The sequence below is a fragment of the Sylvia atricapilla genome, chromosome 16 (genome assembly GCF_009819655.1).
Source record: "Sylvia atricapilla isolate bSylAtr1 chromosome 16, bSylAtr1.pri, whole genome shotgun sequence".
NCBI lineage: Eukaryota > Metazoa > Chordata > Aves > Passeriformes > Sylviidae > Sylvia > Sylvia atricapilla.
This window is the reverse complement of record NC_089155.1, coordinates 12818938-12838108: the sequence shown is the minus strand read 5'-3', so window position 1 is coordinate 12838108 and position 19171 is coordinate 12818938. Positions and strand designations below refer to the sequence as shown.

At 48.4% G+C, this 19171-nt stretch overlaps 1 protein-coding gene and 1 long non-coding RNA gene across 2 annotated transcripts; both read left to right on the top strand.

The window, feature by feature from the left end:
- The first annotated feature begins 1655 nt into the window (after window positions 1–1655).
- On the top strand, window positions 1656–17532 carry LOC136368625 (cas scaffolding protein family member 4-like). The gene is made up of 6 exons (XM_066330961.1): window positions 1656–1708; window positions 9112–9516; window positions 12676–12780; window positions 13577–13726; window positions 14227–15552; window positions 16981–17532. The coding sequence occupies exons 1-6, from the start codon at window positions 1697–1699 to the stop codon at window positions 17392–17394; spliced, it is 2412 nt and encodes an 803-aa protein (XP_066187058.1). The 5' UTR covers window positions 1656–1696; the 3' UTR covers window positions 17395–17532.
- Window positions 17533–17538: 6 nt separating this feature from the next.
- LOC136368643 (uncharacterized) lies at window positions 17539–18556 on the top strand. Its single transcript, XR_010744877.1, has 2 exons — window positions 17539–17743; window positions 17963–18556. It is a non-coding gene; the product is annotated as an uncharacterized lncRNA (long non-coding RNA).
- The last annotated feature ends 615 nt before the right edge of the window (window positions 18557–19171 follow it).

Here is a 19171-nt window from a genome sequence, read left to right as displayed (position 1 = left end):
AATGCCCCGTTCAGATCTTCCCACCTCGCCCACAAATACAGGGAATGACAGAGGCTCTGTCCCCACGCCCTGCTCAGGTGACACCCCACCTGCAGAGCTGCTCCTGGGAGGAGCTGGAGCTGCTGGAGAGAGCCCAGAGGAGGCTCCAGGATGAGCAGAGGATGGAGCAGCTCTGCTGGGAGGAAAGGCTGGGAGAGCTGGGGCTGTTCCCCTGGAGAGGAGAAGATTTGGGGTGAGCTCGGTGTGGCCTGGAGGAGCCAAGAGGAAAGATGAGAGAGGATTTCCAAGGGACAGGACACAGGGAACGGCTTCAAAGTGCCAGAGGGCAGGGCTGGATGGGATCTGGGGCAGGAATTGTTCCCTGGCAGGGTGGGCAGGGCTGGCACAGGGTGCCCAGAGCAGCTGGGGCTGTTCTGGATCCCTGGCAGTGCCCAAGGCCAGGCTGGACACTGCGGCTTGGAGCAGCCTGGGACACTGGGAGGGGACCCTGGAATTCCCTCTGGGCTTCATTCATGGCAAAATTTAATTATATTTGAAAGTGGCTCTGTGGCCACGAGTTGTGGGTTTGTAACTGATATTTCTCCCATCATTTCAAATGCTGGAGCAGCTGAAAAACTCCAGGGTAGCAAACGAATGGCTCCTGATCACCTGCATGGAGTGTCTGAAGGGGTCAAACTGCTGCCAATGGTATTAAAAAAACATAAATAAGAAGAAAAGACCCACAAAGGCACTGAAATGTGCTGCTTTGGGCCAGGAATTCTTTCTCCTCTGGACAGCAGCTGGTTTGCTCCCAGCCCAGAGGTGTAGAGTTTGTTGATGAAGTTTTTCAATTCATCATTTTCCACTCAAAACACTCAAGACTTTTCTAGCTACAGGATTGTGGCTTTGAGAGCCAGTGTCTAATTTAATCTTCAAGTTACTGTGGAAAGAGGAAGGAAGAGGCTTTTACCAGAGAAAAGCCAGCGTGTACAAAGGCAAAACCAGTAAGAATTTGCAAACCTCAAGATATCCTCAGTCCAAAGTGGTAAAACCTGTGCACCAGCATGACCTGGACTCAGCTGTTACCAAGTGAACAGCAAACATTAAATAACATTATACCTTAATAATAGTCCAGCATTTTTTTTTAGAATAGTCCAAGAAACAAAACCCTTCAGCTGCAGGTCGTGTTTAGCTTTTCTCCTCAGCTTTTCTGCCTCTGCAGGCTGAGGTTGTTTTGCAGGGGGGTTTATAACCACAAAGGAGATTGGTTTAATTTTCTAGAGAGGTTAAAAGTGTATCAAACCTCATACCACTAAAAAAAAAAAAAATTAAAAATAACCAAACCCAAACCAAAGAAACAAACACAACAAACACAACAAACACAACAAGCCAGGAGTTTCCCAATGCAATCCTTTTCCTGGCGCAGCCCTTGCTGCCGGGGGTTTTGTGCTCAGAGCAGGGCAGCCTCTCCCTGCAGGGGACTCTGTGTGTCCTGCACATCACCAGCTGCAGCCCCGGGGCTCCCTGGAGAGAATTCTGCCACGTAACGAGCTCCCCCCATGCCCAGAGCTGCTTTCCTGGGGCTCCCAGGAAAGAGGCTGAGCTTTCCCCTCTGCAGGCTTCCAGCCAGAGCCTCCAGAGCTGCCTGACCCACTGACGGGGCTGGGAGATCCTCCTCCTCCTCAGGTGATGGACTAACAGGGAAACAGGCAGCAAAATGAAGGTCAGTGTAAGTACTGGGCTCTTTTCTTTCTGCTGCAGTTAATTTAATGATTTTCCTGGTTTCTTTTGTAAGGGATAGAGGGTAAAATGTGCATCTGGCAGGGTCCCTTTGCAGCGTGTGTGTTCTGCTGATTCGCACATCCCTAACAGAGCACGTGGTGCTAATTTTTAAAATCTAATCCGAATTAACCCTTTCTCGAGAGCAGCAGTGAGGCCGAGGAGGGTGAGGGTTTGTTCTGGGTATATTGAGTAATGACAAGTTAATGAAAAACGATAAAAAAATGACCCAGATTGGTCACTTCCACATTCTCTTGGAAAAAAAAAAAAAAGAAAAAGAAAAAAAAAAAAAAAAGAAAAGAACTGAGGTTAAGAGTTTAAGAGTTGAGCTGTGCACTACCAAAAAAAAAAAAAAAAAAAAAAAAAAAAAAAAAAAAAAAAAAAAAAAAAAAGAGGATGGTGTTGCATTGATTCCTAGAAAATGGGTGATGGAGAAGTCTCGAGAGCTGAGGTCACTGTGCGATGAGGAAAATGCCGAGTGATTTCAGCCCGGAGTCACTCCGTGAGCCTGGGAAAGCTTTTGCCCCGGAGGGCGGACACTCTGCCCGCATCCCGCGGAGCTCAGGAGAGGAAAAGAGCGCTGGTTTTGGGGGAAATCCCGTTTGCTCCCCTCGGGGCAGGGGAGAAGCGATGGTCAGAGCCGTGCTGCAGTGGTTTGTCAGCGGGTTTTCCCCGTGGGCTTTGGCTCAGCGGGTGCAGCTGGTCCCCGGCAGCCGGACAGAGCTGCGCTGTCCCCGCGTGTCCCCGGCTAATGACAGCCCAGGAGCACAGCCCAGCTGCTGCCTGGGGGTACACATCGCACCAGCTCATCCTGGAAAACCCGCTTTGCCCGGAGGAATAGCTCCATTTCAGTCGTATCTCTTTCGGAAATCATCCGTCGCTCGGTTTATTCGGCGCGTTTCATTCATTCGTTCAAACCTCAGGAAGAGTTATTCAGTCATTAAAACCTCAGAAACACGACCCCTTTTGCAGGGCTGTGCTGAGGGCAGGGTGAAAATGAGATTTTTTTGGGGGGTGAAGTGCAGCCAGAGAGCCCCAGGAGCTTTGGGAATTGTGCTGCTGCTGATCCTTTGTGAATCAGAAATCCCCCACCCTGAGCTCGGCTTCTCCACTGCTACCACAGCACGGAGAAAGGGCACAGCATCCCTCCGGCAGCAGGAATTCCTAGAAAAAAATCACTTTTCAATGAAAAATCTGCCGTTCACTCTTAATGAGCTTCCTCGGGGATGTTCTGCCTGATCCATAGGCAGGAGGATGAGGAGGATGAGGAGGATGAGGAGGAAGGACCCTGCTCTGAGGAGAACCCTTGGAAGCAGAAGGACACTCAGCAGGAATTTCTGTGTCTGTAAAGCCACATTTAGAAAGAAATGTAGCCAGGCGTAATTAAGATATTAAAAGGTTTAAAAAAAAAAAAAGTCAAAAAAACCGTAAAGTGGTTGGGTGCACATGGGGAAAAAAAAATAACGTTTGAGGAGTCAAACCCCAGGAATAGTCACAGGGAGTGTTTGGAGCAGCAGGAAGTGGCAGTTTATTTTCCCTTGAACTTGGGCAGGAGAGCACTCATGTAAAAATGCTGTGAGCGGGGTGAAATCCTGTTTTGACACGGCCAGGATTTGATTGACTTTATTGGTGGAAAAAAAAAGGGAGTTTGGGAGAAACGGACAGAATTCCAGTTTGTAATCCCCCACCTCTGCAGCGCTGCCTTGGGTGAAGCTGCAGCATTCGTGAGCTTGAATTTTTTAAGCGGCCGTTTTGTGTTTGATCCAAAACTGATTGGACCATTCAGAATTCAAAAGCTGCTGATCAGCACCTTCCTCCACCCCCACAAAATTTAATTGGTAACAAAACCAATTAAAGCAATAAAAGCCAAGTCCTGACGTTCATTCCTCCTTGGAGCTCACACAAAACTTCTGTATGAGCTGAACATTTCCAAAATACGCAAACAAAACAAAACAAAACAGAAAAAAAAATCCTGCAAGTCACAGGAAATGCTGCACAGGCAGGTAGAGAATGATCTGAGCTTTTAAGGTAAATCCTCCTCTTTTCCTGTGGATGTTGGTGTGAACTCTCCCTACAATTAACTGGGCAAAAAATGTCAGTGACTCAGCGTGGTCTGGGGTCTAAAAAAGGGAATTCTCAGGGAAGCCTGTTCCCAGCTAACGGATGATGGAAAATGTTTATTCCTGCAGCTTTGTCGGGAGGTGAAGAGATGAACTGGAAGCTGCTCTGTAAACATGTCAGAGGTGTCACTGATGCATGAGCAGAGCTGTTTAGCAAACACAGCCTGCTGCTCTATCTCCTCCTCCTCCTCCTCAAATATTTTAAGTCCCATTTTCCTGCAGTAAAAGAGCTCACACACATATTGGATGTGCAACATGAGAAATATTCATCTTGATTCACAAAACCACGCCCAGGGTTAAACTGTTTCTGTATTTACATGATGCCAATAGGGGTTTGTAAGAAGCAAAATGAAGATAACAAATGAAAAATATCTTTTTTATCCGATAAATTAGTGCACTATTCACATGACATAATATAGGGTAGCAAACTGAGATATCCAAATACAAACTGAATGGGACTGGGGCATGGAGAAATTATTTGGTGAGGGTTTATTCATGAAATAATTGTTCAGGAAATAATTCGGTGAGGAATTATTCGTGAAATAATTGTTCAGGAAATTATTTGGTGAGCGGGATGCTCAAGGTATCACGTGCTGGACATCACTGTGTTCACTTGGACTTTTCTAGCAATGTCTGTATATATTTTATAATGATTTTTTTTTCTGTTGTGTGGTCCTCGATGCTGAAGGTCAGCCTTGGGGTAGGAGAGGCATCAGGAGGTTTTAGTAACAGTGGGACGGTTTTTTTTTTCCCTTAGCATAAATATCTATTGTGTGCACAGAGCACAGATGTCAGTCTGAGGGTAGAAAATTTTACATTATAGACCTGTGCACTGATCAGCTTTATTGCTCTTAATTACAATTCCTCCATTAATAAACATGAGGTGGCAGCTTTCACTCCTACGACTCCCCAGGGCCGCCGAGGCTTTACAGAGGGCCCAGTGCTGGGTCAGGATCTGCCAACAACAAAGATGTGAAAAGTCCAATTTGGGAGGGGAATTACTCTCTCCACATCTGAGCCACGCTCCAAGAAAGGAGAAGCACTTCCAGCTACATCAGAACTTTGGAAGTGAGGCTGTTGCAGAGCCCCTGCCCTGCAAATCCCTTCAGTGTCAGACCCTTGCTTTGCCCTCTGAGGGTCTCAGTGCCTCAGGGGACATTTCTTTCCTCTTTTCCACGCCTGTGCTCTGTCACCAGCTCCTTTAAACCCACTCAGTGAGAGCACAGCCCCACTCAAGGTGCTTTTTGTGGGGCTTTTAGGGTGTTCTTTGTCTTAGGAGAGGTTTTACAGGCTGCTGATGGGGATGAAGCAGCAAGCTGTGTAGTGGTTTTATGTTCACTGGAATTTATTTTGCCAAATTTAGTGTAGGGCTTTGAGTGTCTGCCTCTTTTTTATTCCTGGGAGACAAGATTTTGGGAGTAAAAGATGAAAACAGACCTAACTTCAAGGTAAACAGATAGTTTATTAACATACACTAAGGAAAAAGAAAAGGAAAAAAAGACACCTTTCAGACATCTTTCTCCTATTACAAAGAGTTCACTTTTCTCTGATCAGTGCTAAACTACCGCACGAGCAAAGAAGGAAAATCACTCTGACCTCACCTGTGTTGCTTTAGTGCTTTTCCACGTTGGTTATTTAAGGGACACAAAGCACCAGAGAGCTCCACTGCAGGGACAGAGCTCTGCTGGCTAAAGGGAAAAACTCCCAGCACAGCTCCCTCCTCTCCTCTCCTCTCCTCTCCTCTCCTCTCCTCTCCTCTCCTCTCCTCTCCTCTCCTCTCCTCTCCTCTCCTCTCCTCTCCTCTCCTCTCCTCTCCTCTCCTCTCCTCCTCCTCTCCTCTCCTCTCCTCTCCTCTCCTCTCCTCTCCTCTCCTCTCCTCTCCTCTCCTCTCCTCTCCTCTCCTCTCCTCTCCTCTCCTCTCCTCTCCTCTCCTCTCCTCTCCGAGCATCCCCCAGGGCTCTGGATCCTGGGAATGCAGCTCCTGTTACAGTCACAGCCAGGGCAGGGATGTTCTGCTCGCAGCAGAGGAAGGGGCTGCCACAGTGATGTGTCACACATGTCCCAGGCAGCCCCACGTGGGTGACGCAGAGGCTGCAGTGCAGATAACCCCAGCCCAGGGCCCTGCAGACACACCTGGCAGCCAGCACCCACCTCCTGCAACTCCTGCCCGTGCTGGAACACTGAAATGCTGGCAGTGGATGGCCAAGGTGTGCTCTCCAGCTCCAACAGTACTGAGGGGCTGTCCTGAAACCTGGAATTTAACTAAGCCCTCCAGTAGCTGGAAAACCTTTAGGGTTTGTTTGCTTGTTTTTCTTTTTTAATCTCTTCTCTTTAAGAGAGAGAGACCTTGCTTACCCAAGGTCTTACAACCTCCCAGTTCAGTTGTGTTCTACTGGAGTTTGGAGCTTGTCTCCAGCACTTCCCTCAAAGTGTTCATTTTCCCATTCCAGCTCTCTGGATATGAAATGATCCATGATCAGGTTTGTTTTCTAGCTAGGTCAAGTTCCCCACAGTGCCCTGTGAGTTGATTGATTAATTAATTAATCTCTTGCTTGGCTTGATTTGGGATGATTCTAGAGGTTCCTGGGTTTGTGTTGATGACAGCTGTGAGCCCACCTGCCCAGTGTGAGCTCCAGAAATGCAAAATCTGAGCCGCCCTGTCCTGCCTCAGCCTGGCCTCTGCCTGGGGGCTGCTGGCCCTGGGATATTTTATTGGCTAAACCAATAAAATTCTATGGGCCAAACATCTTTATTGGCCAAACCAGAGGAATGTGTGCTGTGCCTCGAGCAGGGACCCCTACGATGGAAAGGTTTGTGTCTCTGGTTATAAAATTAGGCACAGCAGCATCCTGAGTGTGCTGCTGCCACAGGAAAGCCTTGTCTGGGGAAACATCAATATTTACACACCTTCTAAAACCACAGGGTGAACCAAAGATTCCTGTCAGCCGTGTGGGTGCAGATAGGAAGGGCAGCCTTGCTGTGTGTGCCCCAGGGAGCCTCAGCCCCTGACCCTTCACCCATTTCCTGACTGTGCCTGCATAAGGCTCTTCATGCTGGAAAAGATCATCTCATCCCAGGTTTTTCTTCCTCTGCCCAGCCTCCTCGGGGCTGAAGAAGAGGGTCTGTCCTTCAGGAGTGTGTGTGTGTGCAGCATCCCAACCCAAGGATGGAGCAGAGTTGATGAATAACAGGAAAAGTTGGCTGTTCTCCCTGTATTTTTTTAAGTGCAGAGCCCCAGCCCGGCCCAGGGGGGGATTCCTGGGGGCCTGACTCCAGCATTTGGCATTGTCCCAACGGAAAGGGGACTCCCATGGTCAAGGCAAAAGCCAGGCTGGACCATGAGGCCAAAGGGGCTGTTGTCCAGCCCTGGCAGCTGCCCTTGTCCCACAGAACAGCCTTTGTTCAGGGGCTGTGACCACAGAACTCCTGCAGCCAACAGCGGGCCCTGGCCGCCAGCTGAGCTGACAATTCAGTTCTTCTTGCTGCAGCTCCAAACCAGCTGCTGCCTCACAGCAAATGCTCCGGACGAAAATACAAGGCATCACGTTTCCTATTTGGGTGCTATCTCTCTGGACATTACTTGCACTTTCTGATAAGAAATTCATGCTGAGACACAGCCAGTGTCCTGCTGACTGCAGAGCAGACAGTCCAATTTTAAAGCTGAAAGCAAAATCTATCTTGTACTGAAAAAAAAAAAAAAACCCTAAAAAAATTACATCCGTAGCTTTCTCTACCCTTTGCACAAATGCCTGGGGTGACAAAAGCTAACTGCTGGCTCTCTGGCTGCCCCATCCTGGGAAGTGTCCAAGGCCAGGCTGGACAGGGCTTGGAGCAGTCTGGGACAGTGGAAGGTGTCCCTGCCCATGGGAGGAGGTGGGATTGAGATGATCTTTAAGGTCCCTTCCCACCCAAAGCATTTCAGAATTCTGTGATCTCGTAATGAGTAAGGTGTGAGATGAGGAATTCCCAGGATGACAATGGCAAAACCACCTATTTTTCATGTAGGAATCACAGAATCATTAGGGTTGAAAAGGGCTCTTGGAGATCACCCAGCCCAACCCCCATTGCCCAGGCAGGGTCACCTGCAGCGGGTGACACAGGGAGGCATCCAGGTGGGTCTGGGGAGTCTCCAGAGAGGGACACTCCACACCCTCCCTGGGCTGCTGTTCCAGGGTTCTGCCACCCTCATGGAAAGAGGCTCTTCCTCATTTTGAGGAGGAACTTCTTGTGCTTTAGCTTACAAGCCCAATATATGTAAGTCCAATATAACAAATCTAAATAACGAAGATTAGCAGTGATCTTCAAGAGCCTCGAGCAGGAAAAGGTGATGAAGAAATATATCACAGTAATCTCATTATTATCTATTTCTTTATTGCACTGAAAGCAGCAGACACAAAGTGCAACAGCTTAACTCTGAAGCCAGTGCTGGAGAGAGGTTGTTCAATGGGAAAGGGTGTCTTAGTTTGGAAAGACAGGTGTCTGCAGGGAAAAGCCGGAGCTTCCCTTGGAATGGAGAATGTAAAACCCCTCCTTCTGAATTATCATAATTTTGAAATTAAGGGGCTTTCAGGCAAAGACACGGGAACAGGAATAACAGTTCTTTACTAGGAATATTAAAAATGTAGTAGTAGAAGAAATCAAATTAACAAAAAAAAAGAAAATCCCTGCCAGAGTCAGAACACAGCTGACCCCTGTTGTCAGGCTGTTGGTGTCAGCCCAGCCCAGCCCTCCTGCAGGGCCAGCCGTGGTTCTGGTGGAGCAGAGATGATCCTGGAGAAGGGCCCAGTGGTGCTGAGCTGGGTCTGGTCTCCTCTGGGAATCCAGTGCACACAGGCTGTGCTGGGTTCTGAACCCCAGCGCTGATCCAGGTGGGAATGCTGGGCTCCTCCCCCTGGGCGGGGCCTGTCCCAATGGGATGATGTAACTGTCTGAGCCCTGCAGTGAGCCTGGCTGGCCCATGGACAGCAGATACCCTGGGGGAGGACGGGTCCTGGAAGGGATAAAGAACACGGCCCCACCCGGTTTAACAGCTGGGCCACTGACAGAAAGTTATGAGATAAAGAAAAACACCTCCTCAACTGGCTTCAACAGCTGGGAATAAAATACATCTCCCATTGCAACCAAGACAAAAGGGCTGGGTGGATTAAACGGAGATGGAGGTGGGAAGTGGATCCCAGCAAGGTGGGAACACCAAGCTCAGGTGTGACAATGTCCTTGTGCTCTGTGTCCCCAGCACAGCCTGGCCAAGGCGCTCTACGACAACAAGGCCGAGTGCTCGGACGAGCTGGCGTTCCGCAGGGGGGACATCCTGACCGTGCTGGAGCAGCACGTGCCGGGCAGCCAGGGCTGGTGGCGGTGCTCCCTGCACGGCCACCACGGCCTGGCCCCCGCCAACCGCCTGCAGCTCCTGCCGCCCAGCCCTGCCCACGGCCAGCAGCCCTCGGAGCCGCCAGCAGCACACAACATCTACCAGGTGCCCTCCGTGCCCTCCGTGCCCAAGGCCGCAGCGCTGTCGGCCACCTATGAGAAGATGGAGGGCTGGGTCCACCCGCCGGCCATCCCCGCCCAGGCCGTGTACCAGGTGCCGGCCCTGGCGGCCCAGCTGCTCAGCGAGAGGACCAAGCACTCCACGCACCAGGTGAGAATACAGGCAGCTCAAAAATCAGCCGATGTTGTTGTTAAAACGGTCGCTGGGAGTGGGGAAAATGAGATTTTCAGTGGGGTTTGCGGCAGAAGAATGACGGTGTTTAGGAAACTCGCAGCAGTTTATAGCATCGTGTGAGAAATGATGAGAGTGTCTATGGTCTGTACTCCCTCACCTTTCTGACAGTTGAAACCAGCTGCAAAAATAGGGCAGGAAGTAAAGAATATACCATTTGTCTGGGACAATCTATAAATGATTTACAAAGTTAAAATAACAAGAGACAGAACTTTCTCCTCTGATGCACCAGAGCAGGCAGCCATCCAGAGTCCTCTGGGCACATGGGGGGTCTTTGCATCCATCTGCACAGGAAACATCACTAATAGATTTTAAAAAATCACTCTTTGGTGTGTAATTGCTGGGTTAGGTCTGGTTTTTTACTGCCTCCAGCAGCTCAGCAAGCTCAGAATGCTGCTGCTTCTCTCTTGTGCTGTCAGTAGGCTTGCACAAAGTCTGCCCCTGCCAGACAGGCAGGAGGACACAAAGTTTTGTTGTGTGCCCTCATCCAGTTTCTCTCCCAGCTCGTTTTTGCTGCTGCTGAGACACTGACCAAGGTGTACAGGAGGAGAGCTGCCACCAGTTCCCCCAGTTATAAAGGAGAACAAACTGGTTTTCTGGAGTTTCATTACAGCTCCCTGGCCGGCTCTTCTTTCTCCCAGCTCCTCGTGTGTGACACTCAAACAAACACATACAAGGAACACAACAATTTGATTACATGTTGCTGGGTTTTTTTTTAAGATCAAAACCTTTTGGTTTCTTAAAAAAAAAATAAAAAAGAGTGGGGAATGTTCATTAATGAAAGGGAAATAGGGCAGGTGGAGACAGGGTTTGAAGTGTGAGATCTGGTTCAGTTCTGTGAGCACTCCAGCCCTGGGTGGCTCTTTATTCTGTGTATGGAAATCACATTAGAAATTCTAATTGAAAGAGGAAAAGGAAGAAAATTCAGCTATACAGTGGTTTAGGCTGATTTAATGATCCTTGATTTATGGGGCTCATTCAGCCACCTTCCCTCCTGCTGTGTGGAAGGCCAATCATGGAAACCTCCTCGCTGCTTCCTGATGGGTGGCAGGTGGGTGCTGGAAACAACAAACTCAGGGCATTCCTGCTGACCAAAACCTCATTTTTAGTTCTGCAGCTGCAGTGCACAAAACCATAACTCAAACTCAAACCGAGTACAGCTACAAGAGACTCTTTTGCACTTGCTGTGATCTGATTTCTCCACAATCCTGACCCTAAAGGAGCCGTTTGCAAACTGAATCAGGGATTGGCATCAATTTTCCGTGTTGTGCCAGCAAATCAGGTGGAAAATGTCATCTATTCATTATGCGGATGAATGGTCTGTCAGAAGAGCTCCTTGGCTCTCTCTGTCTCATTTCATGAATTTATCCACCTAAGCCACGTCCAGTCTGAGAATGAAGAATGAAAAAGAAATGTCCCGGCCTCTGATTATTATCCAGAAGTTGAGAGTGGGGCTGCCCGTGGCACGGTGTCCCAGCTGTCCCCACACCAGCTGCACGCTGGTGGTCACAAGCTGTCCCCAAGGCAGGGGAGCTCAGGGAGCACAGAACGATCCAGACCGTCCCACAGAGATCCCGGGGCACAGCTGGCAAAGCTCCTGGCATACTCAGCTGTCCTCTGAGCAGCTGGGAAAAGCCACGACGAGTCTTTGAGGGAGCTGATTGAAAGCAGTGAAACAAAAAGAAATCCCTGGAGCCTGGAGCCGGGGTGATTTCACTCCACAGAGAAACCTCAGGGCTTCTGCCTCACACACACGGCGCCTTCTGGTTCTACTGCCACTGACAGGACCTGAGAAAGTACCAAGATGTGACATCCAGTGAGTTTCCTTTTCGCTGGATTCTCAGATTTGTCCATCTGGAAGCAGACCTGACACCTCTTATCTTTTACCCTTTCACTCAGGGAAGATGTGCCCCTATTTTTGCAAAGATGGCACTCACATTCAGGATTCCTCATCCCTGCAAGAGTTCCAGATCACACTGGAGGGGCTTTGGAGCAACCTGGGATGGTGGAAGGCGTCCCTGCCCTCTGCAGGGGTGGAACAGATGGTCTTTAAGATCCCTCCCAATCCAAACCATTTTGGGATCCTTTGATTCTCTGTCACAGAGCACTGAGGGGATTTTTCACTCTTATTTCCCTGTTTTCAGATGAGAGCTGACCCGGGCAGAGTGAAGCTGCGCTCTTCTTCCTCTCCCATATGTCCCCTGCATAAACATACACATATGCAGTTTAATTGCTGCAGGACTTGCATGATGGAAATCACTCCTTCCAGTTCAAACTCATTAACTGGAATTTCTCACCCCAGCAGTGTTTCTGGAGGTCAGTGGTTTGCAATGGCCTGAAGGTAGCCAGGCTAAAGGCAGACTGGATGAAAAAAATTTCATGTTTTGGTGGTTTAATTAAAAAAAAGAAAGGTCCCAACCCAGCATTCATATTTTGAGGCATTAATCATCCCACAGGTCTGGTCATGGCTGCTCAAATGATGTTCTAATCAAACAGGAGGATATGACTGCAAAGATATAATTCCCATACTGGACTTCCCTGTCTATGGCGCTGGACAGGACATCAAGGTTTACTCCTTCCAAATGAGTCAGTTTTTCATAACTACAGAATAATGCTCAGCCTGCACTTTTTTGCTGCTCTTACATTAAATTGACTTGACCCGATGACTGTGGGCTTGGAGAAGTCGAAATTTCCCCCACTTCCTTTCTGAAGTGGTTCTGCTTTTGGGCAGTTAAGGGTTTAAGTGATAACTGCAGCTGGATTTTCGTCAAATCTTTCTGTCCCGTGGTTAGTAAAGCAGATTGTCTTTGACAGGTATGTGCCAGTTCAGATTTTACCAAAAAGTACCAGAAATTCTGTCAAAGGAGAATTATTTGGGAATACACATGCTATTGCTTGTAAGGCTGGTTCCTGTCTCTCACCTTCAGTGAAGAGCTGAAGGTTTTTATCACTCAAGAGTGATTACTCCAACAGCGGATTATTCAGCTTTTCAAAGCCGTCCTGAGCTTCCTGCCGATGCAGTTTTATTTTATTTTATTTTATTTTATTTTATTTTATTTTTATTTTCTCCTCTCCAAGCACCTGTTTACCCTCCCGAGAGCCTGCCGGGCTTCAGCCCCGAACATCAGAGGGGACGTGTACGATGTCCCGTCCCCACAGCCCCGCGGGTCCCTGCTGGCACAGGTGAGTCCTGCCCTGCTCCCTCCCCACAGACCTGCAGCTCAATTCCGCTGCCACACTCTTGGCTTTCTGTACGACTGGGAAGAAAATCAGCTATTTTTAGCTCCGTTCTCCTGAGCTTCTCAGGAATTTAGAGGGATGTGTCTTAAATCTGGTGTGTTTCGAATGAACACTTCTGGTTTTTTCTATCAGCAAGATGCTTCCCCCTGGATTCCGAGGCAGAGAAGTTGACACTAGTGATGTTTCACTGAATTCTCTGTATCAGTAGCAACCCCTCTGCCTCTGAATCCATGAGGAAACGTGGTGGTGTCATTTGGTGACTTGGGGGTGTTCAGAGAAGAGTCACAAGCGCGTGTTCAGCAAGAAATTAAATGTCACCCTCACCGCCCTCCTCCTGGGAAAAACACGCCCTGGATCTGGTCGTGTCACAGTGTCCCATTACACAATCCTGTCCTTGGTGCTGTCCCACTCCCCTGGGGTCAGTGAATGTCACTGAATTTCCTCCACCAGGATGGGACAGGCACAGCCCCATCCTGTCACCTCCCACACAAAGGTGTGAGTGGCACTGGGGCAGCTCCAGGGGACTCCCCAACCCTGCTGCTGCTCCCGGGCAGTGCAAGGCTGAGCCCAGCCCAATTTTGTCACAGATTGCCTGGAGTCCCCCACTTTGTGTGTGAGGTGATCCCTGCTCAGCCCCGAACCTACTCATGTATGGCCCAAAGCCTTTGATCCCACTCAAGGCCCTAAAAAGGCTCTAAAAAGGATGAAAATAAACCAATTTTTTTTCCTTTTTGAGCAGAGTGGTGCCACCCCGCCCAGCACACGGAAGGGCTCCATGCTGGGCAGATCCACTGAGAGCTTCCAGGCAGAGCAGAAGCAGCTTTACAACATCCCATCCAAGCCAGAAAAAGCAGGAGCTGGCAGCCAGAAGGACTCAGCAGCAGGCAATGTAAGTAAGGCTTGGTGGGCACAGACTAATTTGTCACTCCGGAGATGGCTGGCTTGGAGCAGGGACAGGTTTCCCATCTTTTCCCCACTGTTTTTTACACAACACATGGTCCTGAATTTCCCTTTTCCAGCTTAGACTCCAGCTGTACACACATATATCTGTATCAAGCAAAATTTACATTCATTGAAGATGTTTGAGCAGAGTCAGTGGTGTCTGTCAGTGATTTATTGCTTGTCAGGGTGTGCATGAGAATGGGAAAATCAAGTGCCTACAGATTTCACTGGCTGGGGACTCTGCTGTAGGATCTAATCACCTGTGCTCCAAATATTTTACCTTTTATACGTGCAGCTTGTGCACGTTAGAAAATAAAAAATACAGGTGGCCTTTCCATGGTGCTGTTCTATTGATATCAGTGGATATTTATGTGCCCTGAGAATTCAGTTCTGTTTCTTATTCTTCTTTAAAAAGATGGTTTATGAACCCTCCGTGCTCTCTTGCAGTTATATGATGTCCCTCCCAAAAGAGAACTCGATGACTCAGAAAATAAAGCTCAGAAGAAGTGCTGTGGCCATTACAACACTTTGCCAAACCCTCGGAAGTCCGAATGGATTTACGATATTCCGGTATCCCCTGAGAATCCTGGGTTCAAACCAAACCCTCCTGGCCAGCCTGTGGAGAAGCAGGTGCTGTACGACATTCCCCCAGCCAGGTACAAGGCTCCAGCCGCAGAAGGCAAGGCTGGAAATCCGCAGCTGTACGACATTCCACCGACCCAGAGGAAATTAACCCACCCAGAACTGCCCCTGTACGACGTGCCGCCCTCACGGGACCTGCTCCTCCTGCCACAGAACGGCAGCTCTGAGGTGCCCCCGAGCCTCCTGCCTGCCAAGGCTGAGAGCCAGATCTCTGAGGAGAACGTTTATGATATTCCCAAAGGTTTGCCCAGCGCTGGGCACTCCAAGAAAGAGGTGGAAAACAACAACTCTGGAGACCAAGCGCGGGGGGCTTCTCCACAGCTCCCTGTGGATGCCAAGGCAGAAAATGACAGTTTGTGTGTCTCTACTGCAGACAGCAGAAGCAGCACTCTCTCCTCATCCTCCAGCTCTTCTGCTGAGCCGTTTCCTACGCTCTCACCATCACCAGAGCCTGTCCTAGAAATCAAACTGGAGCTGGAAGCAGCCATTGAGACCCTGACTCGGCTGCAGCACGGCGTGTCCAGCTCCATCGCCAGCTTAATGATCTTTGTCAGCAGCAAGTGGAGACTGCAGGAGCACCTGGAGAAAAGCCTGGAGGAGATCCACAGGGCAGTGGACCACATAAAGGTGTCACTGGGAGAGTTCCTGGCCTTTGCTCAAGCCCTGAGGGGAAATGCCTCCAAGCTCACGGATAACAACCTGCAGGCCAGAATTAAAAAACAGCTGGAAATCCTCATGAACTCCTACAAAATATTGACAGAAACAAGGGAAGCTCTCAACGGCTGCAGCTGGTCCCTGGAGGCTTTGGTGCTCAGGAAGCCCCAGAACAACCCTGACGACCTGGATCGCTTCGTTATGGTGGCCCGGACAATTCCAGAGGACATCAAGAGGTTTGTGTCCATCATCATCGCCAACGGGAAGCTGCTCTTCAGGAAAAATGAGGAAGAACAAGAAAAGAAGCCACCAAAAGTGAACCCGGAATGCAAAATGGCAAAACAAATCCCGGTGCCAAGAAGAGTAGAAATTGAGTCACTCCAAAGAAATGCTCCTGAGAAGTCCAGCCAAAGCCAGGTCCCCGTGGAGAAACCAGAAGAGAATTCCACTGAGGATTGTGATTATGTGCAGTTACAGGTCAGTGACACTGGGGTTTCCTCTCTGTGTTCTTCACCCTTTGCAGATATTAGGCTGTTAACTGTCAGCACTATTTTACCTTTGCATTGCCACATTCAGTTTCCTCTGCATCCCGTTTTCCAGACTTTACGTGGATCCAGGATTTTGTGACAGTGCTGGATGGCACGTGTACAACGAGTAATTTTCATCATTAGAGAAAATAAAACATTGTTATTGTTCTTGCCAGTTTAAATCCGTTTATGAAGCAGGATTTGGGAGTTTGCAACTCCTTACTTCCCTTTTCCCTCACAGTTCCCTTCCGGCCACTACATTGTGCTTGGCACGACAAGAGATGTTCCTTCCTAACTTGAGGTGTGTTGTGGAAATCCTGTTTTCATAGAAATTAAACCCTGTGAATTGTCACATTCAGTTTGGATGATTGTTAGAATCTCCTTAGAATGACTAAAATGTCTACTAAGAATATCTCCCTTAGTTTCCCAAAGAAATGCTGGCTCGTCCTGAAAACTTTGGGAATGTTTTGTTGAAACGTTTTGTTGATGTTGGTTTCAGTCTCAGGTCTTGTAGGATCATGTTTTTATGAGGAAAAAACCTACAGCTCCTTCTAATGAATTCTCCATTTCTATTTATAACACGAAGGCTACAGAACAAGTAGTTGCTTCCCCATGAAATAAGAGAAAACCACATTTATATTTAAATACTTCATGTAGTTGTTTCATCTTCACTTTCATTTCAATTTGTAACAGGCACACAAAGTCATTTCAGGTAAAGACGTAGCAAAGAAGAGTACAGAGTCAAACCTAAAGGTATTTCTGACTTGGAAAATATAATTTATGAGGGCTTTTAGTTCCTGATTTCTGTAGTAGCTCAGACTCAGAGTAATTCACATTCAGACACACATCTCTATACATAGAGAGCTGTTAGCTTCTCAGAGATCATTTTCCCAGAATTACTGCTGAAAACCTGTGAAGAACACTTATTTTTCTCAACCAAACAACTGCAGTTTAAAGTCATACAGTTTATTTTATTGCCTTTCAGCATCATTTGGGATAAGGCTGTGAAAATCAGTATTTCAAAGTATCTTGCTGTGCGCTGGCGCTAAATTGACTCTTGTTTTGTGCATTTTAATCATTCATAACCCTGATTAAGTCCATTAAAGATCAATGTTTTGTATTATTTGAAAACTTCTAGGCCAGAATGTGTACAGGATTGGTGCTTGGCTGCAGCACTTTGTGTGCAATCCATTATTATAACTGTATTTAGGGGGGAAAAAAGCTAATCAGGATAATTTCCATCGCTTTATGTAAAGAGAAATTCCTGTAAAGGCTCCAGGGTGGGGCGACTTGGAGAATTTAGGGTAGAGCCACCAAAGAAACAACCAGCGTGCGTGACACCAGGCTGAATTTATCTTTATTTTAACCCTTCCTCCAGGTTCTGCCGTGCGCCAAAAAGACTGCAAACGCCGTCAGGCAGGAGCCTGCCAGGAAAATCCCCCTGCCAGAGCACTGCAGGCTGTGCTTCGCTGCCCTGCACAAGGCCATCGGCGTCTTCGCCGCCAGCCTCAGCAGCCAGCAGCCCCCCGAAATCTTCATCTCCCACAGCAAACTCATCATCATGGTGGGGCAGAAGCTGGTGGATTCCCTGTGCCAGGAAACGCAGGAGAGGGAGGCGAGGAGCGACGTCCTGCACAGCAGCAGCCGCTTCTGCAGCCTCCTCAAGAACCTGGCCCTGGCCACCAAAAGTGCAGCCCTCAAATATCCCGACGCCGAGGCCAGCAGGGAGCTGCGGGAGCAGACGGAGCAGCTGGCCAAGTACACGCAGCAGTTCAGAGCCATGATGGACTGAGGGAGCTGCTGCTGCTGGCACCGATCCGCACCCAGAACTCCCAGCAGGAATTTCCTGGGGGAACTGTTAGCGGGTGAAGATCCCTACAATTCAGAATTCCTACCAGGAATCCCCTGGAGGAACTGTTAGCGGGTGAAGATCCCCCATTCAGATTTCTCATCAGGAGTTCCCTGGTGCCAGTGAAGATCTCTCCACTCAGAATTCCCACCAGGAACTCCCCGGATGAACTGTTAGCAGATGAACATTACCTCACTCAGAATGCCAACCAGAATTCCCTGGGTGAAATGTTAGCAGGTGAAGATCTCCACAATCAGAATTCCCACCAGGAATTCCCTGGATGTCAGTGCAGGTGAAGATGTCCACAATCAGAATTCCCACCAGGAATTCCCCAGGTTTCAGTGGAGATCCCTACATTTAGAATTCCCACCAGGAATTCCCTGGGTGAACTGTTAGCAGGTCGAGATCCCCCCCAACTCAGAATTCCTACTGGGTGCTGTTGCACTGTTAGCAGGTGAAAATCCCTCCCCACTCAGAATTCTCACCAGGAATTCCCTGGGTGTCAGTGTAGATGAAGATTCCCACACTCAGAAGTCCCACTAGGAATTCTTTGGGTGCACTGTTAGCACGTGAAGATCTCCACACTCAGAATTCCCACCAGAATTCCCCGGGTGAACTCCTAGCAGGTGAAGATTCCCTCAACCAGAATTCCAAGCAGGAATTCCCTGGATGTCAGTGCAGGTGAAGATGTCCACAATCAGAATTCCCACCAGGAATTTCCTGGGTTCCAGTGGAGATCCCCACATTTAGAATTCCCACCAGGAATTCCCTGGGTGAACTGTTAGCAGGTCGAGATCCGCCCCACAGCAGCTGATGCAGAAGAATTAAATCTGCACTTTCTTCTCCACTGTTCACATCCTGCCTGGAAATGTCATTGTCACGGGAATGTTTGCTGTGTATTGGAGCAAAAGTTGTTGATTTTCGGACTGATTTCTTTTTTTTTTTTGTTCTCTATGTATGTCTGATAAATGTATTTTCCCTTTTAATTTTTTTTTTTTGATTCCTGTAAAGTCTCTCTTTAAATGTAGCTGCACAATGTTCTGTAACTTATGATATCCCAACATCGATTGTTTCCTGAGGACTTTACTCAAAATTTGTAATTACAGACTTGTTTTTGTTTTGTTTTGTTTTGTTTTGTTTAAAGAGCTGCAAAGCTCATTTTTGGTTTTAACAAATGCAACACGGTACAACATCTGGTCAATAGGAAATGGTGGTACCTGAGCACAAAGGAAAACTTTAGGAGAAGTCCTGACTCCTGATAAATCTACAGCAGGCACATCATCATCCTCTGTCACAGCCCGGGGCTCTCAGGGCATTTCTCCAGCTGGGGAAAAAAAATAAAATAAAAATCAGTCAGTAAAGGTGAGAGATTTTGGACAAGCTCTTCCCAGAGCTGCAAAGGTGGTTTTATTCCCGGCTGGAATCCCAGCGAGTTCACCCCGCGCTGAGGGAGCTCCCGGGGCTCAGGGCCTCGGAGCTTTTTAACTTTATCCCCCAATTCTCCGGGCGTGAAAACTTCTGGATGTGAACAAAGACACGGCGGCTACAGCCGTGCTGATTGCAGCTCTCCTAATTGATTTATTTTATCTAATTAATTTATATTTACAATGCCGAGGCCGGGGCTGTGCTGGCCGTGTCCGCCCTCAGAGGGGACAAGCAGCGGCGCCCTTCTCGCTGGAGTTTTCCTTGTCACCCCCGTATTTCCAGCGGGGTTTATCGC